The following is a 24,912-nucleotide window of genomic DNA, read 5'->3' as shown; positions in this document are numbered from 1 at the left end:
CTGGCGGCGAACACGCGGCCGGGGCTGCGCCGGCGCGGCAGGGCCGGGCTGGGAGCGCCATGGCGGCGGCGGCGGCAGCGTGCGGCGGGGAGGCGGTGGCGCGGCCCCCCCTGGCCTTCTCCCCCTGCGACCGCCGGCTGCTGGCCGTCAGCGGCTCGGACGGCAGGCTGCGCGTCTGGGAGGCGGCCGGCAGCCGCCTGCGGCACGAGTACGTGCCCTCCGCCCACCTCAGCGCCGCCTGCACCTGCCTGGCCTGGGCCCCGCCGGGGGGGCGCCCGCCCCCCGACAAGGTACGGCGCGGGGGGCGCGGGGTGGCGGCGGGGTGAGGGGGGGGGGGGGGGTTGTGCCCCGTGCGGCCTCGGAGCGTGGCCGCGCCGCCTCACCCCGCCCTCCCGGCGCCATGTGGCGGGGCCGCGGCGTGGCCGGGCAGCGGCGGGGCTGGGGAGCGGGGTCCCGCACACGAGCGGTGCCTGTGAGAGGCCGGGCCCGGCCCTGTCCCCACGCCGCGTGTGTGTGGGGTTTCCCCTCCCATCTTCCTCCGTGGAAGGCAAATTTCAGGTGTTATCAGGGAAGCTGGCCCTGTAAGGTCTTTCTCCTTCTTTCTTTAATTATAAAAAAGCACCGACCACGAAACTCGTTTGTCTTTTGTATCACCTGCGTGGAAGAAGGCTTTCCCGAAGGAGCAAGGTATGTCGCTTTACTCCACAGCACACCTCACAGGTGGTGTTACAGAGAGGCTGCGTGCGTCCACGTGCGGTGCAGGTACCGGTACAGGCCGTATCTCTGCTTCCCCCTGCTCAGAAATACGTCTGTGCAGGCTGCTGCACTGTCAGTGACACGTTTCCCTCACCTCAGGGATCCAGCAAGTAGGTACTCTATTCAGCAATTGTCCTCTGAGCACACAGCGGAAGGCTTGGACGTTTCCCACCTTCAATTTCAGTTACTTCAGCTCAATTGGACACTCAACGTGAAAATATCTGTATTATTATACCGTCAGATATACTCTTTTTATCCGATTTATGTTGAAGTAATCTGTATCCCTTTAGGTAGAACATACCATTTCCTTTTCTTTTACCTAGGCCATACCATTTCCTGAGTGAATCTTAAACCTTGGACAGTTATATGTGTTTCACCCCTTTTGTCATAACAAGTACTTTTTTTTAACATGTTCTGGTATATTAACGTTTTTGTTTATGGAAAATACTTTAACAGATATTTTGAAGTGCGTAACGCACTTTAGATTGCCCGTCCAAAGGAAGACTTGTTTTTTCCCATTTTTGTCAGCTGAGAAGCTTAGTTTAGCAAATTTAAAAAGGGCATTTGAAGAAAGCATTAGTTTTAAATTGGCCTTCAACTTATTCATTTTTAATACACTTTTGAAGAAAAAAATGCATACATTGATTAAAAGGCCGAGTAGGAATTTTGCTCTTACGTAAACTGAAATTGGCATATGAAAGTGGTGCTAATCTATGCTTCGTGCTGTGCGACTTCAAAACCTAACATGCTGCACTGTTTTTGGTGCCCTAGGTCAACCACAGGAGACTTTTAAAAAGGTTTCTTTTTTTTTTTTAAAGTTTTAAAGCCTTCAGTGACTGTTAAAAGCTAAGGTCTTTCTAGACAGCCACCCCTTAAAGCTACAGGTGCTACAATGTAACTGTTTTTAGGGTTGTACGGAAAAAGAATTTCATCAGACAAACTTTGGTCTGCTCCTGGTGCTTTCTATTATTCCAGCAGTTTGAATGCTGTCCGCTGCCTGGAAGTTGGTACTTTTTCAGTTTCAAAACATACTGTTTCTTGGAATAATTTTGCCATAAACTTTTATAATTCATTGGGCTGTCCTTAGACGAAGCCGCAGAACTACAGTTGTGATGGTTCTTCCAAATACATTATATTGAATGTATTTTCTCTTATAACTGGTCTGAAATTTTCTCTGAAATTGGTCAGTCTTTTTTTCCTCTTTTTGCTGGGCAGTTGACATCTCCACAGGTAGTAGTAGTATCTGGTGTTCAGGGGTAAAACTGTGCCAATAGATATCTATAAAAGTAGTTTCAACAAGTCACACCTAAACCATGTTCTGGACTGCTGCCATGTTAACAAAGGCTGTGTGTTTCGAGGGGAATGTTGGAAATGAAGTTTTGAACTCCAGGCCCTGGAACTGCTGATGCAGTGGTGGCTTATTGGCATGTTCCCTGCACACGTGCTTTTGCAGTGTCAGTGCATCCTGCTTGCCCTGTTCACCATCTCCCCTACCATGCAGCGGTATGTTCTGCAAGAGGAAGCCGACCACCAACTTTCAAAATAGCTTCTTCCACTTTCTTCCTAATAAGTTGCAACTGTTCTTTTCACCTTCAACTCTTCAGTCTCATTAGGCTTACCTCCACTTGAGTGTTTTAAGTGCTTTACTTCACAAGTTAGCAATGGGGACGAGTTTTCTGTTAATTCAAAGAAAAAAACTCTCATTCCCAAGAGCTGCCCTACCTAAGAAAGAACATTATGGAAAAAACTACCCTTTGCAAATAACTTTTTCTAACCATCTCTACTATTAAAACTATGCTTTTTCAGTGTTTCTAAACAAGTTTGAGTGTCCATAAACCTGAAAAAATTTGAAAGGACCAGAGATACTTGATAGAGTTCAGCTCCACTGTCTGCTCCATGAAAGCTATGTGCTTTTTTGTGACTTCTAATGTTAGTAGGTGTCTGAATTTTCCACTGGTAGTTCTTCCAAGCAAAAATTTCTGACAAAATGACCCTCTAGCGGTGCTGATATAGTGTGTTCAGTAAAGCAATAGATGTTTAAAAAAAATAAAATTGGAGAAACCTTTACTGCCCCTAGCTTTCTCCTTGACACTGGAAGCACCGTTGACTCTAGTGGGAAGTCAGTTACAAACTGAAATGGAAGGTGAATACATTTTAATTAAAAGCTTTATGGAAGGGAAGAGAATAAAATCTGTTTTTAATTTTGGTTTTGATGTGCAGTCCTGGTCGGTACTGTTGATTAATAAAACTACATAAAGAGTTTTTGAAAAGTACCTGAAAAGAGAAACTGTACTTGAATCTCCACTGGCTATGTAATCCCAGTCTTTGCATTTCTGACAAGTGTTTTGAGACAGCTTAGTTGGCATCGCTGCCAAAAATTTAACTGGTGTGTGTGTCTTTTCTCATATTTTCTTAAAACCTGGTTGATTACTTGGTTGTGCGTTGTAACTGTGATGATTTCTTAGCTCGTATGTTTTCATTATGTTTTCCAAACACTTTCCTTTCCCAGGAAGGATGAAGCCTAAACAATTGCCTGCAAAAAAAAACCCAGTGTCCTCTCTTTTCTCTAGAGCCTGCTTTTGTCTTAAACCAGCAATATAGCATTTTTGTATTTATTGGCTCCAAACGAAACACTTTTCCTTGGGGAAAACACTGTGTATGTTAAATGTGGAGGGGAAGAAAAGTCCTAGTAATTTAAACAACTGAACTATTTACCCTGCACTGTTAAAATTTTCATTTTTAATTGTAATGAAAACTCCCAAAGCCTGACTGTAATCATATCTCTAGGCCTGAGTAGAAATTACGTCTGCTGTGTGATGTCTATTGTATGACAGATTAGCTGCACTACATGGAGTTTGCACAGAGCCCACGTTTTATCTGAGTCTCCTGTGCCTTTGTCTGGCTGTTGGTTAGTGCACATAGCTGTTGTGTAGAGAAAGCCTTACCTTGTGTGTATTTTTTTTGGTATTATTTTTAATATGAGAGGATGCTTTGCTATGATTTTTTTTTCTTCTAAAGTGCTCAAACACTTTTTTCCATTTTTTTTTCTGGTGATTAGTTATGTGGGATTAACTCTGTAAGAATAAATGTAGCTCTTTCTTCTGCCTATTTCTTACTTCGGTTTGGTGTGCATTTGGTTAAGCAAGATGAAAGGAAACTCCTTCTTGAAGTGGTTAGTATCGCTTGCAAAGCAAGAGGGTGAAGGCTTGAGAATTGCCTGATCAGAGGAGGGCTTGGGCAGATGACTTAGCTTCAGTCCTGGTTGCTTCCCTCTGCCAAGTTGGGTAACACTTTCTTTTTTTAAGAGGCATTATCAGTACGTAGTATTTGCAAAACTTTTCTGAGTAGATTTTCGGAAATGGTAAACTGATCATGCTTGATAAAACTTAAAACACATTGGGGATGTGTTATGGGGGATTGGGGGTGTGTTATTGGGGATGAAGTTATGTGATCTTATTAATCTTTACCTTCTTCTGGGAAGTGAGCTCTGTGAAAAACTTGAATTTTTTTTTTCCTTCATGTGTGGTGGCTAGGTTAGCAAAATGGCCTCCACTGAATATTTCCAAGTGACTCATAGTAACTTTGTTAAGTTGTACATGGAGGTACAAGATGAACCTCTAGATTCTGTGTGCCTCAGTGTCTTCATTTTATGCCTCCACGGAATTTGTGCTGGCTGACTGGGTCTCAAACTTGCAGAAGCTTTTTACCCTTTGCTTTAACGCTTAAGAATAGCTGGTCAGACTAATTTGTTTCACTTTTTCTTTTTTTTCTCCAATTTTCCAGGATGGGCCCCAGAGGAAAAAACGGAAGTCTGAAGCTGCAGAAGTGGACAAGCAGTTAGATATCCTGGCTATTGGCACAGCAGTTGGTAGCATTTTGTTGTACAGCACAGTTAAAGGAGAGTTACAGAGCAAGCTAGTAAGTTACACACTCTTCATCACACGCTACCAAACACTGGTTGTGTCAGTCAGTTTGTCCTATTCTTTCTGCTGCTCAAAAATGGGATAAACTGACCTAATTATTCAGATCTTTTTTTTCTTAATAGCTACATATATGAATAGAGCTGCAGTAATTCAAATTCTTGGAAACGTTTGAATGATACTTTTTCTATTATTAGCAGTATGTACACATCAAGAACTCTTGGTTTGAAAGTTTATTCAGTATCCTAATATTGTGTGTGGATTTATTATTTTACCTTGGGTATGGTAGAACTGATGAAATGTCTAACCAAACAGTTAGGTCCTCCATGGGAGTGTCGTACCCGCTGTGCCTGCACAGCGTTGTGGGAAAAGAGAGCAGGATTGAAGCATTCATTGACTCTTGTGAAGGTGTTGCATTGATGTTCTGTACAGATACAAACTTACGTCCTTGTGGAGGCCTTGGAACCCTCTCAGAACCTGATCTTTCTCAGATGAGATTCTGATTTTCAAAGTTTTCATTTCTAATTGTTAGCTTTTCTGCTATTCCCAAGTAACTTGTTTTTAGGCTTGGGTTACGTAACAAGCAATGTGATCTGTATGAGCAACTCACTGCAATACTTTGATATATTTGGGCATTCTTTTGCTTCTAAAGTCGTAGTGATAAATGTACGGGAATTAGGAGAAAGCCAGGAAATCTTAAAATCATGATGCATCCAAGTGACGCTAGCTGATGACTGTCAACACTGTTTTATGGTCTTGTGCCTGAAAACTATGAACAAAGTAAAGGAGTTTCAGGCTAAAATTTACAGTTTGGGTCAGTCTGAAAACACTATCTGGTCTTCTATATAATCAGCATGGCAGATGATATGTAGTGAGTACTTTTTATACAGAAAGGTTGAATTAAAAGATTATTCCTGCTAGAAGTAGAGCTGTCGCTTTTAGCTGTCCTTATTAAACAGAATGTCTTGCTTTGATGTTTTTTGTCTTGCTCAAGGCCAATTTACAGTGACCTCCTTGGAAGCAGTCTGAGCTGGCTGTTGCTGATTCAGATAGTGAAATTTTATAAACTGCAGGAAATATGATGATAAATGATTAAAAGATTTGTTGATTTGAGCAGCAGATATTTCAGTCCTTCAATAAGAAAGGTAGATGATACCTGTTGTAGGGTCTTGTGATTTGATGGTTGCACATTCTTGAATGCTGAGCATGAAGGGAAGAGTACCCATCTCTAAATGTACTTAAACAATCAAGCACTTAGATAACTATCAGCAAGACATATGTACTAGCCATTCTTTTGAACAAATTTCATATTGTTAAGACAGCTTTGGCTGTTAGTAGTGGACAAGACAATTTTTTTTGTTAACTTTAAAGTACTAGGACAAGAATTAGTCCACATACTTATACGTACAAACCAAAATATGAAGTATCTTTAACTTATAATCGTATAATCCGTATTGGTCTTTAAAAGCACAAAAAAAAAGTTGTATGCTATGCACCCCTCTATGAATTGCCAATGATTTGAATTCAGTTCTTGAAAGAGCAGCTTGTTCACATTGTTGATGGTAGGGAAGACTCGGTAGCAAGACTTCTTCATTTATTCATAAGTGACCCTCTCTTATCTTTTGTAGGATGGTGGTCATGACAATAGAATAAATTGTGTGAGGTGGCATCAGGACAACTACTGTTTGTATAGCTGTTCAGAGGACAAACACATTGTGGAATGGAACACACAGACCTGCAAAGTAAAGTGGTGAGTGATGCCTCTTCTTGGTTGGCTTTCTTGGCACTTGATGTGTATTTTCTCCTTCACAGGTTTTAGTGATGTCCTGTTGAAATGTTGCACTCCATGTAGGATTCATGGCCGCTGGACAAAACTGTCTGTTGGCTATTGATTTTCTGAGAGCTTTAAAGCAGTATTATTAAGAGGTAAAAGCGTAATTCTCAGTCAGGTTTCCTCCTTGTATTGGAAATACTAGATGAATTCCTTACTGCTAAGAGGGGCTCAGGTCCCTCCATGCTGTCTTTAAGTGAGACACAAGCTTTCTGACACTGAAAATCACAGATTCTAGAAGATATTGGAACACCTCATCCTAGTTAGATCTGTTATGTGCCTCACTTTGCCCAAAGGGCCTTGCCGTGATGATAACCCAATTGGTTTCGCTCACTACTGATGTGCAGTGGGGACAATTCCACTTGGCTGTCTGAGCAGGCTGCTACTCTTTAGGCATTTTTTTTTCTTTTCTAATAAAGTCAAACATTTTTTAAACTTAGAAGAAGAAACTAAGATTTCTGTTACTGATCCTGGTTATCTTACCTCAATAAAAGCCTAGTGTGTGACGACAGCTTGACCTTTCTCATCTGCTGTTGTTACTTTCTTGTGAATTATTCTTGCAGCAGTTTACCAGTTTCATTAGAGATGGTGTGGGCATTGCAGACAGCTGATCACCAGTAACCTCCTCAGTTTTCGTAGGAAAGGAATGTGTCCCTATGTTGTATTAAGTTTAGACCCTGACATAAAATAGCAAAAGATGGCAGTAAGATTTCCCCTTAGCATTCTCTTATTAGGACTGAATGAGCCCAATTCCCTCACCTATTCCTGTTATGCTACGTGCTCCAGCCTTGAAACCTTCTTGGTAGTCCTTCACTGGATTTGCTGCGTTATGTCAGTAACTTGTACTGTTCTAAACTGGTAGTAGTGTTCAGGTGTAATTTGAAAAGTATTGCGCAGAGGAGAAGAATCACGTTTCTTGACCTGCTGGGCTAGCTTTAGCTAACGCAGGTCAGTGTGCAGTTGACCTCGTTGCTACAAATGCTCACTACTAACTTGTGTTTCCATCCCACGCGAAGAACTTTACATTTTCCTTTGATCTTTGAGATTTGACTTCCTAATTCTTCAGGTTGTTGAGATGCCCCTGAATAGCAGCCCTGCCTTCCAGTGTATCTGCGTATCTCTGTAATTTAGTATTGCCTGTGAATTTGTTATGGGTGCATACTGTCATGTTCCAAGGTTATTAGTAAAGACCTAGGCGAATACTAAGGTTGTTAAATGGCATTGAAATGTCCTTAGGGAAAATTACACCAGTAACTGGCCACCATCTGGACTTCATAGCAGTGATTCCAGGTGTTTGAGCCCAGTGATCCATGCAGTTCTTAGACCACCTTCAAGACTATCCAGTTAGTATCAAGTTAGTATCATTGCAGCCAGACTGGAATTACGTAGTCTAATGTGAGACGTTGTCAAAAACATCGCTAAAGTCAATTTAAATTGCGTACAGTGCCTGTCCACTAAGCCAGTTGTCTCATTAAGAAGGCAGTTAGGTTGGTTAGGGATGATTTCCGTTTTAAAATCTCTTCTGTCTGTTTCCAGTCACTTTGACCTTTTTGTATCTGGAAGTGGTTAGTAGGTGGATGTGCTGTACAATCTTTCCTGTTGTTTCCTGTATTCTCCCTTTTGCAGATACATTTGTCTTTTTTCCTTTCAAGTCATCAGATACTTCTTCTGAGCTATGTGACCTCTCAAAGATGGGAGGGTGGCCTCGCAGTACTACTGACCTCAGCATTTCTGGGTGCATCCCATGCTGCTTATGGAGCATGCTTATGCTTATCCCATGCTCCGTCTTATGGAACTGCATGTGTTAACCTTTGCTCTTGTGATCCCTAATTTGATGTGTTTTTACTGTGGGTAACACTTTGCTTGATCTGGCACTAGGTTTGCGAACAAGGGAGGCTTGAGAATAGACTTTGCTCTTCAGTGGTTTGGCCTTTTCTGTGTACTGATGGGTCCCTACACAATTCAGCACCAGGCCTGCATGTTTCTCAGTCATGATCTTACTGCTGCTGATGTGCCAGCAGATGTCCTTTTTGTTGGCCTTCATATTCTTTTCTGGTCTGAACACCGGCTGATCTTTGGCTTTCCTAATTCTGTCCCTGCGTGCCTGGGCAATATTTTTATATGTAGCTTATCCCCACTTCAATCTTCTCTATACTCCTTTTTTGCATTTCTGAGGTGAGTCCAGAGAGATTTTTTTATCCAAGACACCCTTCTGCAACACCCAGTGATTTTCTGCACACTAGAATGGACCTTTTTGTGTTTCAAGGAGTTTATTCTAGAAGAGTAACTTGCTTTCCTGAGGCCCTTTGCCCTTTAGGGCAATCTTCAGTGGGATACTGCAAATCATTCTCTTAATAAGTTGCAGTCTGCTTTTCTGAAGTCCACAGTTGTAATTCTGCTATTCTGCTGTTTATCTTGCTCATTTTTTCTTAGGATCTTGAATTCTTTTGTCTTGTGGATGCTATAGCTAAGGTTGTCATCAACCATCGCATCCCTGACCTGTGGGGTGGTTTTTTGTTTTGTTTTTTTGTAGCTGATCCAGTAAAGCACCTTTCATAGTCTGGTTGTAAATCACTTGTGTCAAGACAATGTCCTCAGCGCTTCTCAGCGATCTCTGGAATTGCTTCTGCCCTTCTGTGCTGCCTTTCCAGCAGTTGCTGGAGTGGTTAAAGTCCCTTAGAAGAACCAGGGCCTGGGATTCTGAAGATCTATCTACTTCTTTTTAATTGGACAATCTGTAGCAGATGCTCACCACTTCACCCTTGTTGGCCTCTTCTCATACGTACCTGTAAGTTCTCCACTGGCTCTTTGCCTGTTTCAAAGCAAAGCTTCATGCATTCAAGCCACCCTTTTGTGTGGAGGAAACCTCCTCACCTTCCTGGCATGTCTTCACTGAATAGCATCCCTAAAAGTCCATTAATTGCAGCATTCGTGTCTTGCAAGCTTTCCCACTGTTTCTCTGTGGTCCCAATAAGATCAAAGCTCTGAAGCTGCCCATGGATATCTAACTCATCCTGATTGTTTCTCATATTGCATGTGTTCATGTGCAGCCATTGAGATGGGTCCGGTCATGCTGCTGTATTGGGAAATTTGAGAGTTTTTCCCATCACGCTTCACCTGGGTATTTCCCTCTGCCTCTTTCCCATACCTCCGCTTCTTTTGGGACTATGGTCACTGTCTCGCAACAAACTTCAGTTAATTCCTTCTTTGTTAGGTTAGCAAGCCTGTTGTTAAATTTGCTCGTCTCACTTTGCAAGATGGATACCATCTCCCCTCAGCAGTCCTTGTGGCTGAAGGAGAGTGCACAAGCACTCCACTCTGTGGTTACACAAGCCAAGGACCCACCTGCGATGCCAGCCCCCTAACGAGGTGTTGATGTGCAGGATGTGCCTACTCCTGTGTGAGTCTTCTCTGTTGAATTGAGGAGAATTGAGGAGAATGCCACCAACAAACTCTGCTAACAGTTTGACAGTAATGATGTTACTCTGTGGCAGTTCTGGTTACAGTGTAATAATTGCTGAGGAAAATGCCCCAAAATACTCCTAGGTTTGATGGTGGGGGTTGAGGTAGTTAAAAAGTAGTTAGAGACATTGTATTCTTTTATTTTGAAGATGGCAACAATCACAGAATCATCTAGGTTGGAAGAGACCTCCAAGGTCATCTAGTCCAACCTCTGACCAGTCCTCCACTGAACCACATCACTAAGGACTACATCTAAACGTCTTTTAAAGACCTCCAGGGATGGTGACTCAACCACCTCCCTGGGCAGCCCGTTCCAATGCCTAACAACCCTTTCAGTAAAGAAGTTCTTCCTAATATCCAACCTAAACCTCCCCTGGCGCAACTTCAGCCCATTCCCCCTCGTCCTGTCACCAGGCACGTGGGAGAACAGACCAACCCCCACCTCTCTACAGCCTCCTTTAAGGTAACTGTAGAGAGCGATAAGGTCGCCCCTGAGCCTCCTCTTCTCCAGGCTAAACAACCCCAGCTCCCTCAGCTGCTCCTCGTAAGACTTGTTCTCCAGACCCCTCACCAGCTTTGTTGCCCTTCTCTGGACTCTCTCGAGCACGTCCATGTCCTTCCTGTAGCGAGGGGCCCAAAACTGAACACAGTACTCAAGGTGCGGCCTCACCAGAGCCGAGTACAGGGGGACAATCACCTCCCAACAACAAAAAAAAATAACTACTGGAGTGTATAAATGAAAGGCACAGTGGCAGTATAATATTATGCTTTTTACCAGAAAAAAAACTCTAGTTGTATTTCAAGTCATATCTGAAGTAGCTGGAATTGGAAAGAGAAGAAAAAAAAAGTTCTCTAAAATTTTAGCCAAATTGATGAGACTAGAAGGAACAAGGTAACCAAAATAACAGCTTATGACCAATGTACATGTCAGATTGCCTGCATTCTCTAACAGTTGTGAGTGCCTGGAAGTGAATCTGTATGTATCTCGCAGAATTCAGGATAGAAACTCCTGGGGTAGAGAAGTGATGTTCAACTTCTTTTGGTTTGCAGTCTTCTGGATATTTTCCAGCAGAGGTACGGACTGCTAGATGGGGAATTGAAATCACGTGGCTTTAGGTTTGGCTTTTTTAATTATTGTAGAAGTAGTCTGGAGAACCTCTTCAGGAGGTCTGTCCAGCACAGATGAAAACCTCTGGTAGAAGAGCAAGTTGGGGAAGAGGGAGTTTCTGTAGAAGAAGAGGCAAGACAAGGTGATGGAGGGAGGTAATAAAGAAAATTCTGGATGACATTTTGTTTCTGTTTGTAGCTTTTTCAAGTCTTAAACTCTGAACGCTCAGAGGCATTCAGTTTGTCTCCTTATGCAACTTCTTGTTTCATGATGTCCTATTTAACAACTCTTTCCTGTATAATTATATAAAGAGTATCCTAAGTAAAAACTAATATTTTTTTGCTGTGAGTTAAATTCTGTAGTCTAGTTTAGATGAGTCTTCTTAGAACATATGAAAATATCTTCTTGGGTTCACTTCATTAAATGGAGCTTGGTCTGAAATTCTTAGTCCTGACCTTCTCATCTGGAAGGTAATAGAGATTTTTTTTTTTGTACTCTGTGTAAAGTATAATGTTGTTTGTGAAGTTTGTAGGCAGTAAAACTTGCAGCTTTTGTGAAATCTAATCAAAGGCGATGCTGCAAATGAGCTCTGTTTTGGAAGACAGGAGAGGTGCTGCTTGAGCATGTGAAAGTTATTTGTGGAAGTATTTCAGAGGGGCTGTTTGCAATCAGGCCGTGTAGAGTTTTGAGGTACTTACTATCTATAAAGGGTTTACGTTAATGATTTCCTTGTAATTTTGTCCTGTGAGAGATATAACAGTACTCACATTCTTTCTAAGCAGATGCAAGCTTTTCATGACTGCATCTTTCTTTTTCTTAAATAGTGCTTTCAACCATGGACCTCTTTAAGGCCAAGGTTATTATTGTCAGTGTCATTGACAGACTTGAGAGGAGTGCCAGGAAGTGAGTGGGCCTTAAAACTCAGAAGTCCATTCTGAATAGGTTGGTGTAAGCTTTTTGGATTATGGTGCTGAGAGAAGTCTTGAAATGGTATGTCTCCTCTTATCTGATTCTGAATAGTAGATAACTTTGAGGGGGACGTTCAGAACAGAATAAACAAATATTTAAAAAGCAAACAAACAAAGCAAAGCACGGTGGTTCAAAATACCTTTTTATTTTTGAATTGCTATATTTTTGTGTGAACTAATTTGAAAGAGGAGTAGAAACAGAATAACTAACCTCATTTTCAACTACTTTTTTAAAAAATACATATTGCCTTAAATTTTTCAGCATCGTTGGCATGCATTTTGAGATTATGCTAATGAATATTGTCTTTTCTATTTCTCCATCTTTCTCCCTTTGGCCAAAAACTACATCCAAATTCTAGTAAGTGGAAAGGCGACAATAGCAGTGTCAGCTCTTTGTGCATCAGTCCAGATGGGAAAATGCTGCTGTCAGCTGGTAGAACTATAAAACTGTGGGACCTGGAGACCAAAGAAGTCTACAGAGTAAGTAACTTTGCTCAACTAGATGTAAAAATTAAATAATAATGAATAATAACAAATAAAATAATGAAAATCTTACTCGATTGCTGACATTATGTATTTGTTTCCTAATAAGACATCTGAAAACTTTATTGGGTATGAGGAGGCAGCTGTCTCCTTTGGGGCTGCTGGAAGCTGTTGCTGTGATGGTACTGTGAACTGTAGTTTCAACTTGCTGAGAGTTCAGTGAGGATGTTGAATTTCCTGGCTGTCTCTGAGAATGCCACCAAAACCCTTTCTCTTAGGTGTCTTTCGTTTTCACTGGGTCCCTTTCTGATGCCCTTCTATCAGGGAACTAACTTCAGTGCGCTATTAGTTTGCTGCTGGCATGGGTTTTTGTGAGAGCTCCTTCAGGTTTCTTTGCTAAACTGTATATAACTGATGGCATCAGCTTTGCTGTAAAACAATTGGAAGGCAGAGGAGCAAAACCATTATTGTTCCCTGGGCAGGGCTCAGACACAAGCAAGTTACCATATTTTGGCTGTTCCATAAATGCAGTTGTGTTTTATTGCATGACAGCAGAGAGGAAGCAGCTAGTTTCTGAATTTCGTGGTACTTGCAGCCAGGTAAGTGTGTACATGTGCCATTACTGTGGACTTGCTGGCATCTGGCAACTACTGTACGTGTGTCTGTGATGACACATCATCCTGTGATGACCAAAAACACTATCTGTGAACATAAAAATTGAGTAGTTCATTTTTGTTTGAACAGTCTTGGTGTGTTAGCAGACCTGTACGTTCATCTTATAGTTCAGAATTAAACTGTGAATCTAGTTTCATTGTAAAATGTGAAACGAAGTGCTTTCTGACAGTAACAGCAGTACAGGCATATGTGATTTCTTTTCACAGGCTTAGTTTCAGCAAGTTTGCCTTTTATTCCCCCTTAAACTTTTTAAATTCTGATGAGTATGTAGAGTGTCTGAAAACATTTCCATGAAATGTAGAAATGCAACAAAGTTGATCACTAGTTAAACAAAAAAACACTGAAATATCCTTGCTGACTTAGTAAAGCATGGATCTTTCTTAACATTCTTTAACTAATATGTATTTTTTTGTCATATGACTGCTTATGGCAATGATTGAAGAATTCCTTTTTTTTCCCCTCTTAGCATTTCACAGGCCATGCCACATCAGTGTCATCATTAATGTTTACTACAGTGAAGCCTATGAATGAAAATAAGTCCTTTGATGGAATTACAGGGCTTTATTTCTTGTCTGGAGCTATACATGACCGGTTACTGAGCGTATGGTATGTAAGCTTTTCGTAATTTGTAACTTTGATTATGATGAGTATTGAGGATAGACTCAACAAGTATGTTCTGAACTTTGTGATTAAGCAGAAGGGGCACTCTGGAAAAATGCAGTGATGATCTCTTAAATGGTGGTTTCAATTCACTGATTGTTGAATGAAGACTTGAATTTCCTTGGCTGTGTCTGAGCATGCTTCCAGTAGTTGCCACTTGAATTCCCAACCTGAAAGCTGCAATTATGGCATGGGTGAGGTAGATAAGAGTCACGAGTGATTTAGAGGTTCTATAACACTCTGCTGCTTTTCAGATGCAGAGGCTGCTGTTTCTGCTCTTGTAAATAATCTGTGCTGTTTGTGTCTCCAGGCAGATCAGATCAGATAGGAAAGAAAAGAATGCTGTGATGTCTTTCACAGTAACAGATGAACCAACTTTTATTGACCTGACTGTTTCAGAAGTCAAAGAAGAGGTAGGAGCAGTAGTTTATAACCAACTGTTTAACAATTTTCACATTAGTTTCCTTTCCTAGGGTATAAAGAAAGAAGTTTGGTTTGTGTTCCTTTCCTGTTATGAAAGGACGAGGTTTGAATGCCGATTCACAAGTATGAGGATATTTATTACAGGTGTATTTATATAGCTGATAGTTTGAAATACTCATTTTTCAAAGCTACTAAGTGCAAATTCCATTTGTCTTTCTGAAATTTTGCTTGTTATGGTGGAAATGTCATTTGTTTCCTATTTAGGACAAGTTAGTAATCAAAATGTGTGTTGGATTTTGTCAGCAAAAGAATTGATTTTTTTTTCTAAAATGCAGTTTGAGTGTGGCCCTGTTTTATTCTGATCAAAAATGGCTTCAGTAGTTTAACTGCATTTTGAATTAACTAACCTTTACAAGTTGAAGTAGCAATGCGCAATCTCCAAGTCTCAATTTCAGCAAGTACAAGTGTTCCATAGTAGTTTTCTTATGAAACATTCAGAAATAGTTTCTGTAATGATTTAAAACATTTTTCTCCTGCTGCCTTTAGATTTCTTTCCAAAACCAGTGTTTCGCGCTGTACTTTCTAATGTTTCCATTTGTGCCTTCTTATTGTGTGTATTGGAGATGAAAATATTCTGTAATGCACACCTGTAATTTAACTGCTCAGAGTAGTTTGTCTCTGTTTCTTTCCTGTGAGAATATTTACAGTGTCAGTACCTTTGTAGACCAGTGCCTCCAGACACGTTGGGTACCGTATTTTTTTGGAACATTGCTGTTTATGGTTACGTATGTCTGCTAGTGTCTGAAAGCTGTTCAGATTTGGATGTATCAATAGTGACACAGTAAAGTGCAGTTACAAATTATCTTTTTGTCTTCTAATAGTTGTACTAAATGTTCCTGAGATGTTAGTGTCTCTTACCTTCCTTATGGATATAGTTATATCTCTAATTTATTTAGCTACTGAAGGAAGTCAAATAATAACCGTGCAAATGTCTCTTGATGTCTCATACTTGTGGGATGTTTGTTATTTGGTCTAATTAAAATCTTTTTTTTTTTCAGCCTGTGAAGTTAGCAGTTGTGTGCAGAGATGGGCAGTTGCATTTATTTGAACACATTTTAAATGGGTAAGTTAGTATTCTTTCTGAGAGTGTTTTTGGGAAAGGTCTGGGATTACTGGAAGGCAAAGCTCATCTTGTTGTGCTGCTGCCTTTAAACTCTGGCATCTCTTCACAGACCAGTTTCCAATGGATTCTTTGTCTTGGCTTACTTGACATGTTTTTTGGGGAAATGCAGGAGAATTTATTTGCTGGGGGGTTGTACTGTACTTTGCTATTCACTTGCTTTTGCTGAGGCTTTCCCTGTCTGTACCTCATCTGAAGCATCTGATGTAAACTAGCTGAGTTTGAGGACTTGATAATGAAGGGTGCTTACATGTGCAAGGTGTAGAAGTCTTTTAAGCTAAACATGTTTTTTTTTTCATTCCTTTTTTTCTTTTTTTTCTGCAGTTACTGCAAAAAACCCTTGACATCAAACTGTACTATCCAGATAGCAACACCTGGAAATGACGGGGACTCCACGCCAAAACCAGTCCCTATTCTAGCAGCTGCATTTTGCACAGACAAACAGTCTCTGCTGCTTGTGTATGGAAACACCTTACAGCCCATCATAGAGAGAGTGGTATGTAAAACTTACTGGAGGGGTTTGGGGTTTTGTAATATGGTTCCAAACAGCTCTCATTTGGAGGTTTTTTATGCACTTTTTTGAATTACATCTTGAGATGGAACTTACTACTACCCCTTCTCTGGGAGTTATGACTGTTGCTCCTGAGTTGTTTTGAAAGGGGATTTGTATTCTTCCATTCTTTCCATTAAAGCAAAACTTGGCGTTATTACTGTTTCCTGCCATCTCAACTGTTAAGTACTTTAGGCCACTGACACTTTTTGAAACTTTTTTGTTCTCTGCACGAACTTGTTTGCAGAGATCTGGTAACAAAAGGCAGGTGTGTAAAGTAGCTGCTTTTTTGGGGGGGGGGAGGGGGGGGGAGGGAGGAGAGCTCATTCTTCTTTATGCCTCTGGAGTTTGTTCTCACCTTTCAGTAGTTCAGTGGATTGCCCCTGCAATTATTAATATTTAACTGTTTTTATTCCTGGCCTTCTAGTCTTTGAACACCTCCGAATCCCACATATGTTTGATAAGGGATGTCCAGAAAGTGTTGGCACTTAAAACAGATGTTGCTGTGACAAAGGTGAGCTTGTGTGAAATATAATTCTGTTGCTTCTCATAGTTTACTTCAGAAATGCTAGAATTTACTTCTAAAATGAGTTTGGATTACTGGACAGGTCTGCTCAGATCTGCAGTGTGTAGTTACAGATGTCCATAGCCTTTGGTGTGGGGGGGGAAGTGTGCTTCATGGCTGCTCTGTGTACTGGTATGCGCTTGCGCAGTTACCCTCCAGTAGCTCAAATCATAGCTCATGGCATCAATGAAGTGAGTCAAAAGCCCCAGTTTTCTTACCCTCAGGTTAGCTGCCAGTTCTGGTGCTCCATCAGCCTGGTGGGCCTTTGTGCTAAATCCTTGGTCCCTGGAGATGAAGGATAACAGAACTGAAATGCTGTGAGAGGTCTGGGAGCTCCCTGGCATGCAGTGATGATCTCCATCTTGGTTTCGCTTTTTGCTGAATTGCAGTGAAGACATTTCTCTTGGCTGTCTGAGCATGCCCTGTGGAGAAAAAGATGATGTGTGTTGAGCGAAGAGGGTAGTATTTTAATGCCACTACTGTTCTACAGTAAAGTTCTTGAACCACAAAATCAAATGAGTCTGACTTCTATGCACATCATGTGGAAGTTGAAGTGCTCACTGTAGTAGATTGTATTTGTATCACTTCAGCGGGCACCCAGCAGGGCTCCCACGCCTACAGAAGGCCAGGCAGGTGCTTCAAATAAAGGCCAACGCAGCAGAGCTGTGGGGAAAGAAGTGTTCTGGAGGGGGTGTGTAGCACTTTTCTAATTGGTTGTGGCAGACTGGTTTTAACACACATAAGAGTCTGGAAATAAAATCAGTATTTTAAACCTGAGGAAAGGTAAAGATATTAGCAATTCATGCATATGCGGTTATTTCTTTCTACTAGGTAAAGACGCCAGTTGTGAACTCAGACACCAAAGTTCTAGTGCCTGGCATCCCAGGACATAGTGCAGCTGTTAAAACTCCATCCTCAGGAAAGGAGAAAAATAAAAGCAAGAGGAAACCAGGAGAGACAGAGGTAAGGTGCATCCTCTTTAAAACACAATGATGATTTAGAAAGTCTTAAGTCATCATTGCAGCTTCTTTAGGTAAACTTGAACTTGCTTTGTGTTCGGCATGGAGGCAAAGTGAATCATAAAATCTTTGTATGAAAGTCTTCTCTTTGGTAAAAACAACTTTCTCTCATCCAAGCCGTGAGTGCATTTCCCATAGTTTTGCCATGTTACTGCAGAACTTTTATCACACGCTTGTGTCTGTCACTCTGTGCTAAGATGTATTCTTGCTTCTCAGTCAAAACTTCATTTTCTTTTCTCTGGCTATTCTCTCTTAGTATGTTTAAAAGAATATGCTAAATCTGTTATTTTTCAGCAGGGTAGGAGGGAATGGTGTAGGTTAGCTACTTTGCTTCCAGCCGATATTTCTGAGAAACTGCACTGAAATACTGCCCTTATTTACTGTCTGCAGGACAGCATTGAAGAGCGCCTAGGGGCATTGGATATCGACGTGAGCAAAGTGAAAACTCCAGGTGGCCTTCCGCAAACAGATAGCTTTGCAGTACTTTTGGTTCAGGGCTTGGAAAGCAATGACTCAGACATCTTAAATGTAAGTGTTACAGGATCACTGTATGCTGTTTTATCTGTTTGCTGAGACTTGTGGGGAGCTTCCCTGAAAGCTGTGGAGGCTGAACAGTTAGGATCCTATTGTTTCTCCTAGCAGCTTTTTGCTGATGTGCTGCTCACGCTATGCTATTACAAATTATGGTGGTGGTGTTTTTTTTTTTAAATCTACCTTGCTTTCTGAGTCTGTCTGTGAACTTTGAAGCACTTCTGTGTATGATAAACTTGTGTCAGAGTTCAGATGTTTTACAACTGATGTTACCAATGCAAGCCCTTCAGTTTGAGATAGAGAATAATCTGTGCTTAGATACAGTTTCTGAGTAGATACTGTTTTAAAAATACATTGATGACAACAGTTTCACTTAAAAAGCTTATGGTTCCACTTGAACTAGGAGAAAATGATAGTTACGGGGCAGGAGAATGAAATCTGTTGAGAATTTAACACTGAGTAGAAATAATCTGTCGCAGACACTGGTGAAAGGCATTTATTTACAGAAGTGAAACAAATAGAAAAATAGCTAGGAAAATTCTCTTTAATAAGTCTGTGGTGCTTTGTTTCTAACATGGGTTGGGTGGACTAGGGGCAAAAGTAGATTGTTTTAGGCAGATTAATCAAATGTCTTATTAATTGTAGCTGACTTGAAAAATGGGACTCTTTTCACAGTAAATTTTGTTTTGCTTGTTACTTTCATGTGACCATGCAAAAGGGTAGAAAGAGAGATATAAACCCAGGAGTTTTTGGTTGTGATCCCACGTGTTAAAGCTGAATGACTACCTGATTTTATTTTTCCACATTTTTAACAGAAAGTGCTTAACACAAGAAAGGAAACTTTAATAAAGAACACAGTAGCCAGGATGCCTATACATGCTGTCATTCCACTGCTGCATGAGGTAGGAGAGATTGCATTTCATGTTCTTGTCATACAAACTGCTTTTGACTTGTCTTTTATCTGGGGAAAATCCAGGACATGTTTCTTGATTTCAATAAATGAAATAACATTGATTTTAAAGTTTTATAATACCAAAATTATTTCATTCTTAGTTCCTGTGATTTGCTTTTATCTTGTCTGGCTGAAGCTTAACCAAAGGCCAAAGTGCCACTGTCAAAGCTAGGAAAAGCATTAAATCATTTAGTATTATCATAAAAATTTAGGTGGGAAAAGAAGGAAGAGGTAAGCTACAGCTCTAAAGCATTTAGTCCATGGCAAAAAAAAAAAAAAGTTATTTTTACGCTATTAAAGTAGATGATAATTTGAAATGTGAAAATAGCAGTACGAGCCTGAGTAAGTTATACGAGCATAAATCCATAAGTACACTAGATACGTGAGAAAAAGAAGAACCGAATATGTACTTAAAACAATCAATTTAGATAGCGCTTTTGGGGCAATTTCGTTCTTCTTTTGAAGGCAGCTTAAAAGACTAGTTGCTATATTTGTGATTTGCGACGTCATTTAGTAGTCATTTGAGAGGGAATTTGGCTTCTGGACTGCATGTTCAGTGATAGTTCATAAAATTTGTGTTTGGGCAGAAATACTTTAATAATTAGCTTTATCTATGTATTACTTTGTTTAACTTGAACATCAGTTAGTTGCTCTTGTTATGTGAATGACATTCTGTAACAAGTTAATGGTTAGACTTCTCTTGTATTTTAATGTGCTGGCTACAAGTAAAATTTAATTTTTACTTGTGTTACTAATCTTAACTGAAGTATGCAGACTGCCTGGGTTTGAATGTTTAGATTTGCTTTAAGCACGTAAGTTTTGATACCTACTTATGTTAATGTTATGTTATGTTTTGATACCGACTTGTGTTAATGAGGTGCAGCATTTCTTCTCTTGGACCCATGCCAGAGAATCATAAGTATTTGAGTAGATAATCTCAGTGGATGGAGAGATATTCATGTAACTCTTGTCCAGAACTTGCAATTTGTTCTATGAAACAGCCTTTACCTTTTGAGGCTTCACTTTCTCTAACCTGTCAACGTAGTAGCAGCTGCTCTACTAAGCAGATACACAGAGACATACAAACAAATCACAAAGGGATTTCCTTCTTAGCTCTTCCTGACAGCTTCAAGTTCCTCTGGATGTATTGTATGTTAAGAGTCCCAGTTTTGTTGTAGTAATGAAACTCAGCTTCTGCAAGTTATGAGCCTGCATATAGGATGGTAGAGCCAGCAATATAATATTCTGGAATCTGGCAGTGGTTAGTTCTAGGAAACTTCAAATGCCTGGAGATCTTTCTGCCCCAATATTGGGGCTGTCATGTAGATATAATGTTGGGTTTTAAGCTCATTAAGCATTTATTGCTTGTTAATTGTTATTATTTTTGTCCTGCTAGCTTACAAAGAGATTGCAAGGCAACCCATACAGGTAAGAGACAAGCCACCCATAGTTTTAATTTACCGGAAAACGTTTTTATTGTGTGCATTATGGTCCCCTCTTTCCCTGTGATGATTTCCAAAGTAACTAATTAACAGTAGTTGTAGTAATAGCATCTTGAGGTAAAAATTCTCACCTGACTGTGGGTGCAAAGAAGAATTTGTCAGCCTGACAAAGCACTGTCTTAATAAAAGTGAAAATGAAAAGGGAAAAGGATACCTGAAATCAGTATTCTAAGAAAGTATCTGAAGTCCCAGAATATTGACAGCTCACACCTGCTAAATATATGAACTCAAATCACTATCAGATGTGTGTTGCTTGTGTGGTTTGCTTTTCTTGAGACAGCTCCTGGTATTGTTTAAGAAAAACATAGTTTGTTAGCACCCCATCTCCTCCCCCCCCCCCCCAGTCCTGTTGTACTGCTATTGGGATAGCTTTGGTGTGACTAGATGTCCTTAACTTTAAACAAAAAAACAAACAAACAAAAACAAACAAAAAACTTTGGTCTTTTATCCATTGAAACCTCCAATAAAAGACATTAGAAACACAGATGAGCATATCTAGTTTTAATCCTTCGCTTAGATGTCTGTTCTTTTCCTAGCAAGTATTTTATATATAGGCATCTCATCTGGATAGTCAAACTTATTATATTTCCATCTTTTCATATTATTTTCATTTTTCTTTTTATATAATGTAAGTAGAAGACTTTTTGTAGAACAGCTTCGCGTATAGAAAATGAAATGGGTGTTGTCAGTCAATATCTCTTTAATATCATTTCTAGTGCCTCACAAATGGTTCGATGGCTGAAGTCTGTTTTTACTCTACATGCATCCTACCTTTCCACAGTAAGTATCTTGCATTAAATTTAGTGCATGTAAGTAAAACTAGATTTAGATGCTTAAACACGTGTTATCTTCCTTCAGGAATCTGTCTCTTGCTCTCCACATATGGTGGTGTCCAAACCAATGTGCAGAGGACTATACTTCTACCACTTTGCTGTGTTGGTGGACATCTGTTATAAATTGTCTTAGTTATTCATGACATAATTATAGTCATCCCAAAGTCAAAACAAGTTATGTCATAACTAAGAGAATTAGGGAGCAAAACAACTGTCATAAGTGTGGTCTAGTATATGTCACTAAAACTTAAAGAACTAAATTTGTCCTGCTACTGTAATGCTAATCTTGAGACTGTATTGGGCATGACTGAATATATAGGGTAAGGGTATGCCAAAGTTGGCAGGGTAGCAGGTAATGCAGTAGCTTCTGGATCGAGGTCCAGCCTTCTTTTAGCAAGTGATGGATAAAGCATTCTTGTTCAGTTTAAAAAAAAAAAAAAAAAAAAAGGCATTGCTAATGCTATGTTCATAAACTGGTGTATATTCAGTTCCCATTTACACAGCTTTCTGAATAGTGCTTTTAAACCTGCTTACTGAGTGACTGTGGAAGAAAAAGTAGTGTAAGTAGAATTGTCATGTTCTGAAAGCAGGTGATTGTTCTAGACACGGTCAAATGTTAGTCGATTGGTCTCCAGGTGATTTCTGTAAATTCTTAGCTTTTCCTTCTATCCGGAGTGGTGTGAGCAAGGATTATTTGCCCCAAATTTAAAAATTTAAAAAATTTAAAAATTAAACATAGATGATATATTGGTTAACAGCTTTGTTTTTCTTCCTCCTTCTCCCAAGTTGCCAGACCTTATTCCTCAGCTGGGAATGCTATACCAGTTAATGGAGAGCAGAGTAAAAACTCTGCAAAAGCTTTCCCGTCTACATGGAAGACTCTTCCTTCTTGTCACCCAGGTGAGTTCCAATTTAATAATACAGGTGTATACAGATGTGTAGAAGAAGCATTGTTTGCAGCCGTAGCTTTCTGTTGAGATTACATTTAATGGAACTTGTCATCATGAACTTAGTGCAACTGCTGTACAGCTACACTGACAATACACAAAGCACCACAACTGATTGACTGTCTAGTCAATCCATGCTTGCAGAAGGTGGTCTTTCCTGCCAAATGTCTACTAACCCATAGCATTTTAAAGAGCAATAAACGAGATACTAGGCCACTTCAGAGCAGGTGCTTCTAAAATTTTACTTTTTCCTTCCTATTTACGTGGCTCTTAAACTACAATTATGAATGAATGTTAACCTTGATGTAGACTTAATTTACATTGTTGAGTTTTATTGACTTTTAAGGTTGGGGAACACATGATTTCATCTAAGGCTAATCTGCAAATTCTATTCAGGTTGCAGCATCGGAAACAGTTCAGGATGTAACTGAAGTTAACCAGACTGCAAAGCTGGTATATGAGGACGGTAAGTGTTGTATGCTAGGCGTAGCTCAACTCCTGAGCTCACGTGATAGCTGATGGTTGGTGGCTGTTCATCATGTTCCTGTGCATATCTACTAGTAGTGTACAGTCTGCAAGCAGAGAGGTTTTGTGGGAAACCCATGGCAGGTAGGTGAGGGATTAACCATGTAGGCATCTTACAGTTAGTTGTTCCTTCATTCCCCTTCTTTTGTTACTTTTCTTTCCTTCCTGTCCCTGCTTTACAGATTATAAAAGCAGTTAATTGGAAGTTCAGTATACTACTTAACTAACAAACTCAGATTTCTAGCACTAACTGCCCGTATGCCAAGATTGATGCAGTCAAGCTTCTATGTTTGAGTCATCAGAACTACAAGGTGGTAATGTCATTTTGTGTGCGTGTACACTTCCAATTTGGACCTGCAGTTTCTACTGCAACTGCATACTGTTTAAGCATAACAGAATGACTAGTTTCTTATTTATGTTGATCAACCTAGTCTTCATGCAGAATTAGTTTTGGAATTTAAGTAGCGCTGTTCAGTGGAGGAGCACAGTTTAGTTTAGGAGCGCATGGGTTTGGGTTTTGTTTGGACACATTCAAGTGTGTTCTCCAGACTGAGGGATTGTTTTCTTTTTGCAGAATCCTCAGAAGAGGAAGGTTCAGATGATGAGATGATTGCAGACAAAGACTCAGATGTAAGTGGACTTGGATCAGACCATCTCCCGTTTGATTGTAACAGAAATTGTATTACTGTCAAAAGCTCAAACATTCCTGTTTTACCTTCCCCCAGGAAAACTGGGATGAAGATGAAGAAAAAGAGGAGCGATCAGATGAGCAAGACATGACTGTTGAAAAGGAAATCAATGGTGATTCTGACTTGGAACCAGAAAATGAAAGTGAAGAAGAATAACAGCATAAAAGAATAAACTTAACAGTTTAAACAAGTGGGCCACCAGAACTTTACAATTCTGGATCATCTTGCTGAAAGATGCCATATTTGCATATAGGGAGTGCAGACTCGTGCACAGCCTATGTGCAGAGGCACATGTGGGGCACTGTGCATTTCTGAATCCAGAATGTTTAACCACGCCAGCCTTTTCTCGCCCTATTTCCCTGCGCTTACTATAGAAGCATTTCTTCCACCTCATGTTCAGATTATGCCTGTCACGTGGACATGCATTTGTATCTCAAGTGAAATAAATCTGCCACCGCTGTTTGTGTGGTAAACTTGGTTCAGCTTTACATTGAATTTGTTTCAGATGTTCAAGGATCAAAGACAACTGATCTATACCTTCTTTCCATGCTTCAGTTAGCAATAGCAAGTGGACATCCTGATGCGTTTTTCAAAAAAAAAAAAAAAGAAAAAGGAAAAAAAAGATATTTTTGTAATATTTAAATTCTTTAATGGATTTCTTTTATTTCTCCCCACCCTCCATCAGTTCAGCCATGCCTTGGCAGTATCTTAATGCCAAAGTGGCTTAAAATCTGCTTTTTTTTTTTTTTTTAAACAAATTTGAACTCAAGACTTTTGTATGTAGAAATCAATGACTTTTCTTGTGCTTTAAAAGAACATTAGAACTATATCACTGGTTCCTAGTTTCATTTTAATTGAGGCTGTATATAAGATTAATGCTAACCCTGAGAGGATAGACTGACTGTTGAGTTGGGTAGGGAGAAGGGAGTAACACAGGGAAATGAGAAGGTGAATGCTTGTGAATACATAGCACACAGCTACACATTTATTACGGATTTTTAATCTCAGAGGCAGAACAAGGATAGCTATTTGCTCAGCTAATGGAAGCTGAAGAGGTACAAACGTTTTTAAGAGCAAAACATGGTAAAGGTCTGAGCCATTCACCACTATAATGTACAATATATTTGTCTATAAATGGAGCTGTTGCAACTAAATACCGCCCTCTTTGTAAAGTGAATAAATATACATCTCCTTTACCAAATATCTGTCCTGTGATGTTTGTTGAGAGATCCTTTAGGTACCTAAGGGTGGTGCTGAAGGGTGAAATGCCCTATTTGTACAAAGTAGTTCTCTTGTGTAAGAGGAAACCGACCTAATAGGTTACAGTGTTCTG

The 24,912-nt window shown here is 40.1% G+C and overlaps 1 protein-coding gene and 3 non-coding genes across 4 annotated transcripts; all 4 read left to right on the top strand.

Annotated features, from left to right (window-relative positions):
* The first annotated feature begins 23 nt into the window (after positions 1-23).
* On the top strand, positions 24-24,327 carry WDR43 (WD repeat domain 43). The gene is made up of 18 exons (XM_035563650.2): positions 24-290; positions 4,540-4,674; positions 6,305-6,426; positions 12,405-12,525; positions 13,670-13,809; positions 14,174-14,276; positions 15,345-15,409; positions 15,791-15,962; positions 16,444-16,530; positions 17,413-17,544; positions 17,991-18,128; positions 18,947-19,033; positions 20,480-20,511; positions 21,302-21,365; positions 22,205-22,318; positions 22,762-22,831; positions 23,465-23,520; positions 23,616-24,327. Exons 1-18 carry the CDS (start codon positions 60-62, stop codon positions 23,733-23,735), a joined length of 1,989 nt encoding a protein of 662 aa, XP_035419543.1. The 5' UTR covers positions 24-59; the 3' UTR covers positions 23,736-24,327.
* Positions 6,808-6,885, top strand: LOC118257516 (small nucleolar RNA SNORD53/SNORD92). The gene has a single exon (XR_004781615.1). It is a non-coding gene; the product is annotated as a small nucleolar RNA SNORD53/SNORD92 (small nucleolar RNA).
* Positions 13,919-14,002, top strand: LOC118257523 (small nucleolar RNA SNORD53/SNORD92). The gene has a single exon (XR_004781617.1). It is a non-coding gene; the product is annotated as a small nucleolar RNA SNORD53/SNORD92 (small nucleolar RNA).
* On the top strand, positions 16,924-17,000 carry LOC118257511 (small nucleolar RNA SNORD53/SNORD92). The gene has a single exon (XR_004781612.1). It is a non-coding gene; the product is annotated as a small nucleolar RNA SNORD53/SNORD92 (small nucleolar RNA).
* Positions 24,328-24,912: the final 585 nt, after the last annotated feature.

This window comes from Cygnus atratus, chromosome 3 (assembly GCF_013377495.2).
Source record: "Cygnus atratus isolate AKBS03 ecotype Queensland, Australia chromosome 3, CAtr_DNAZoo_HiC_assembly, whole genome shotgun sequence".
NCBI lineage: Eukaryota > Metazoa > Chordata > Aves > Anseriformes > Anatidae > Cygnus > Cygnus atratus.
This window is presented reverse-complemented; position numbering and strand designations above follow the sequence as displayed.

Coding starts and splice junctions, on each gene's coding strand:
- WDR43 (XM_035563650.2), top strand. CDS start 60: ATGGCGGCGGCGGCGGCAGCGTGCGGCGGGGAGGCGGTGGCGCGGCCC. Junction 17,545..17,990: donor GGAAACCAGGAGAGACAGAG/GTAAGGTGCATC, acceptor TACTGTCTGCAG/GACAGCATTGAAGAGCGCCT. Junction 23,521..23,615: donor TTGCAGACAAAGACTCAGAT/GTAAGTGGACTT, acceptor ACCTTCCCCCAG/GAAAACTGGGATGAAGATGA.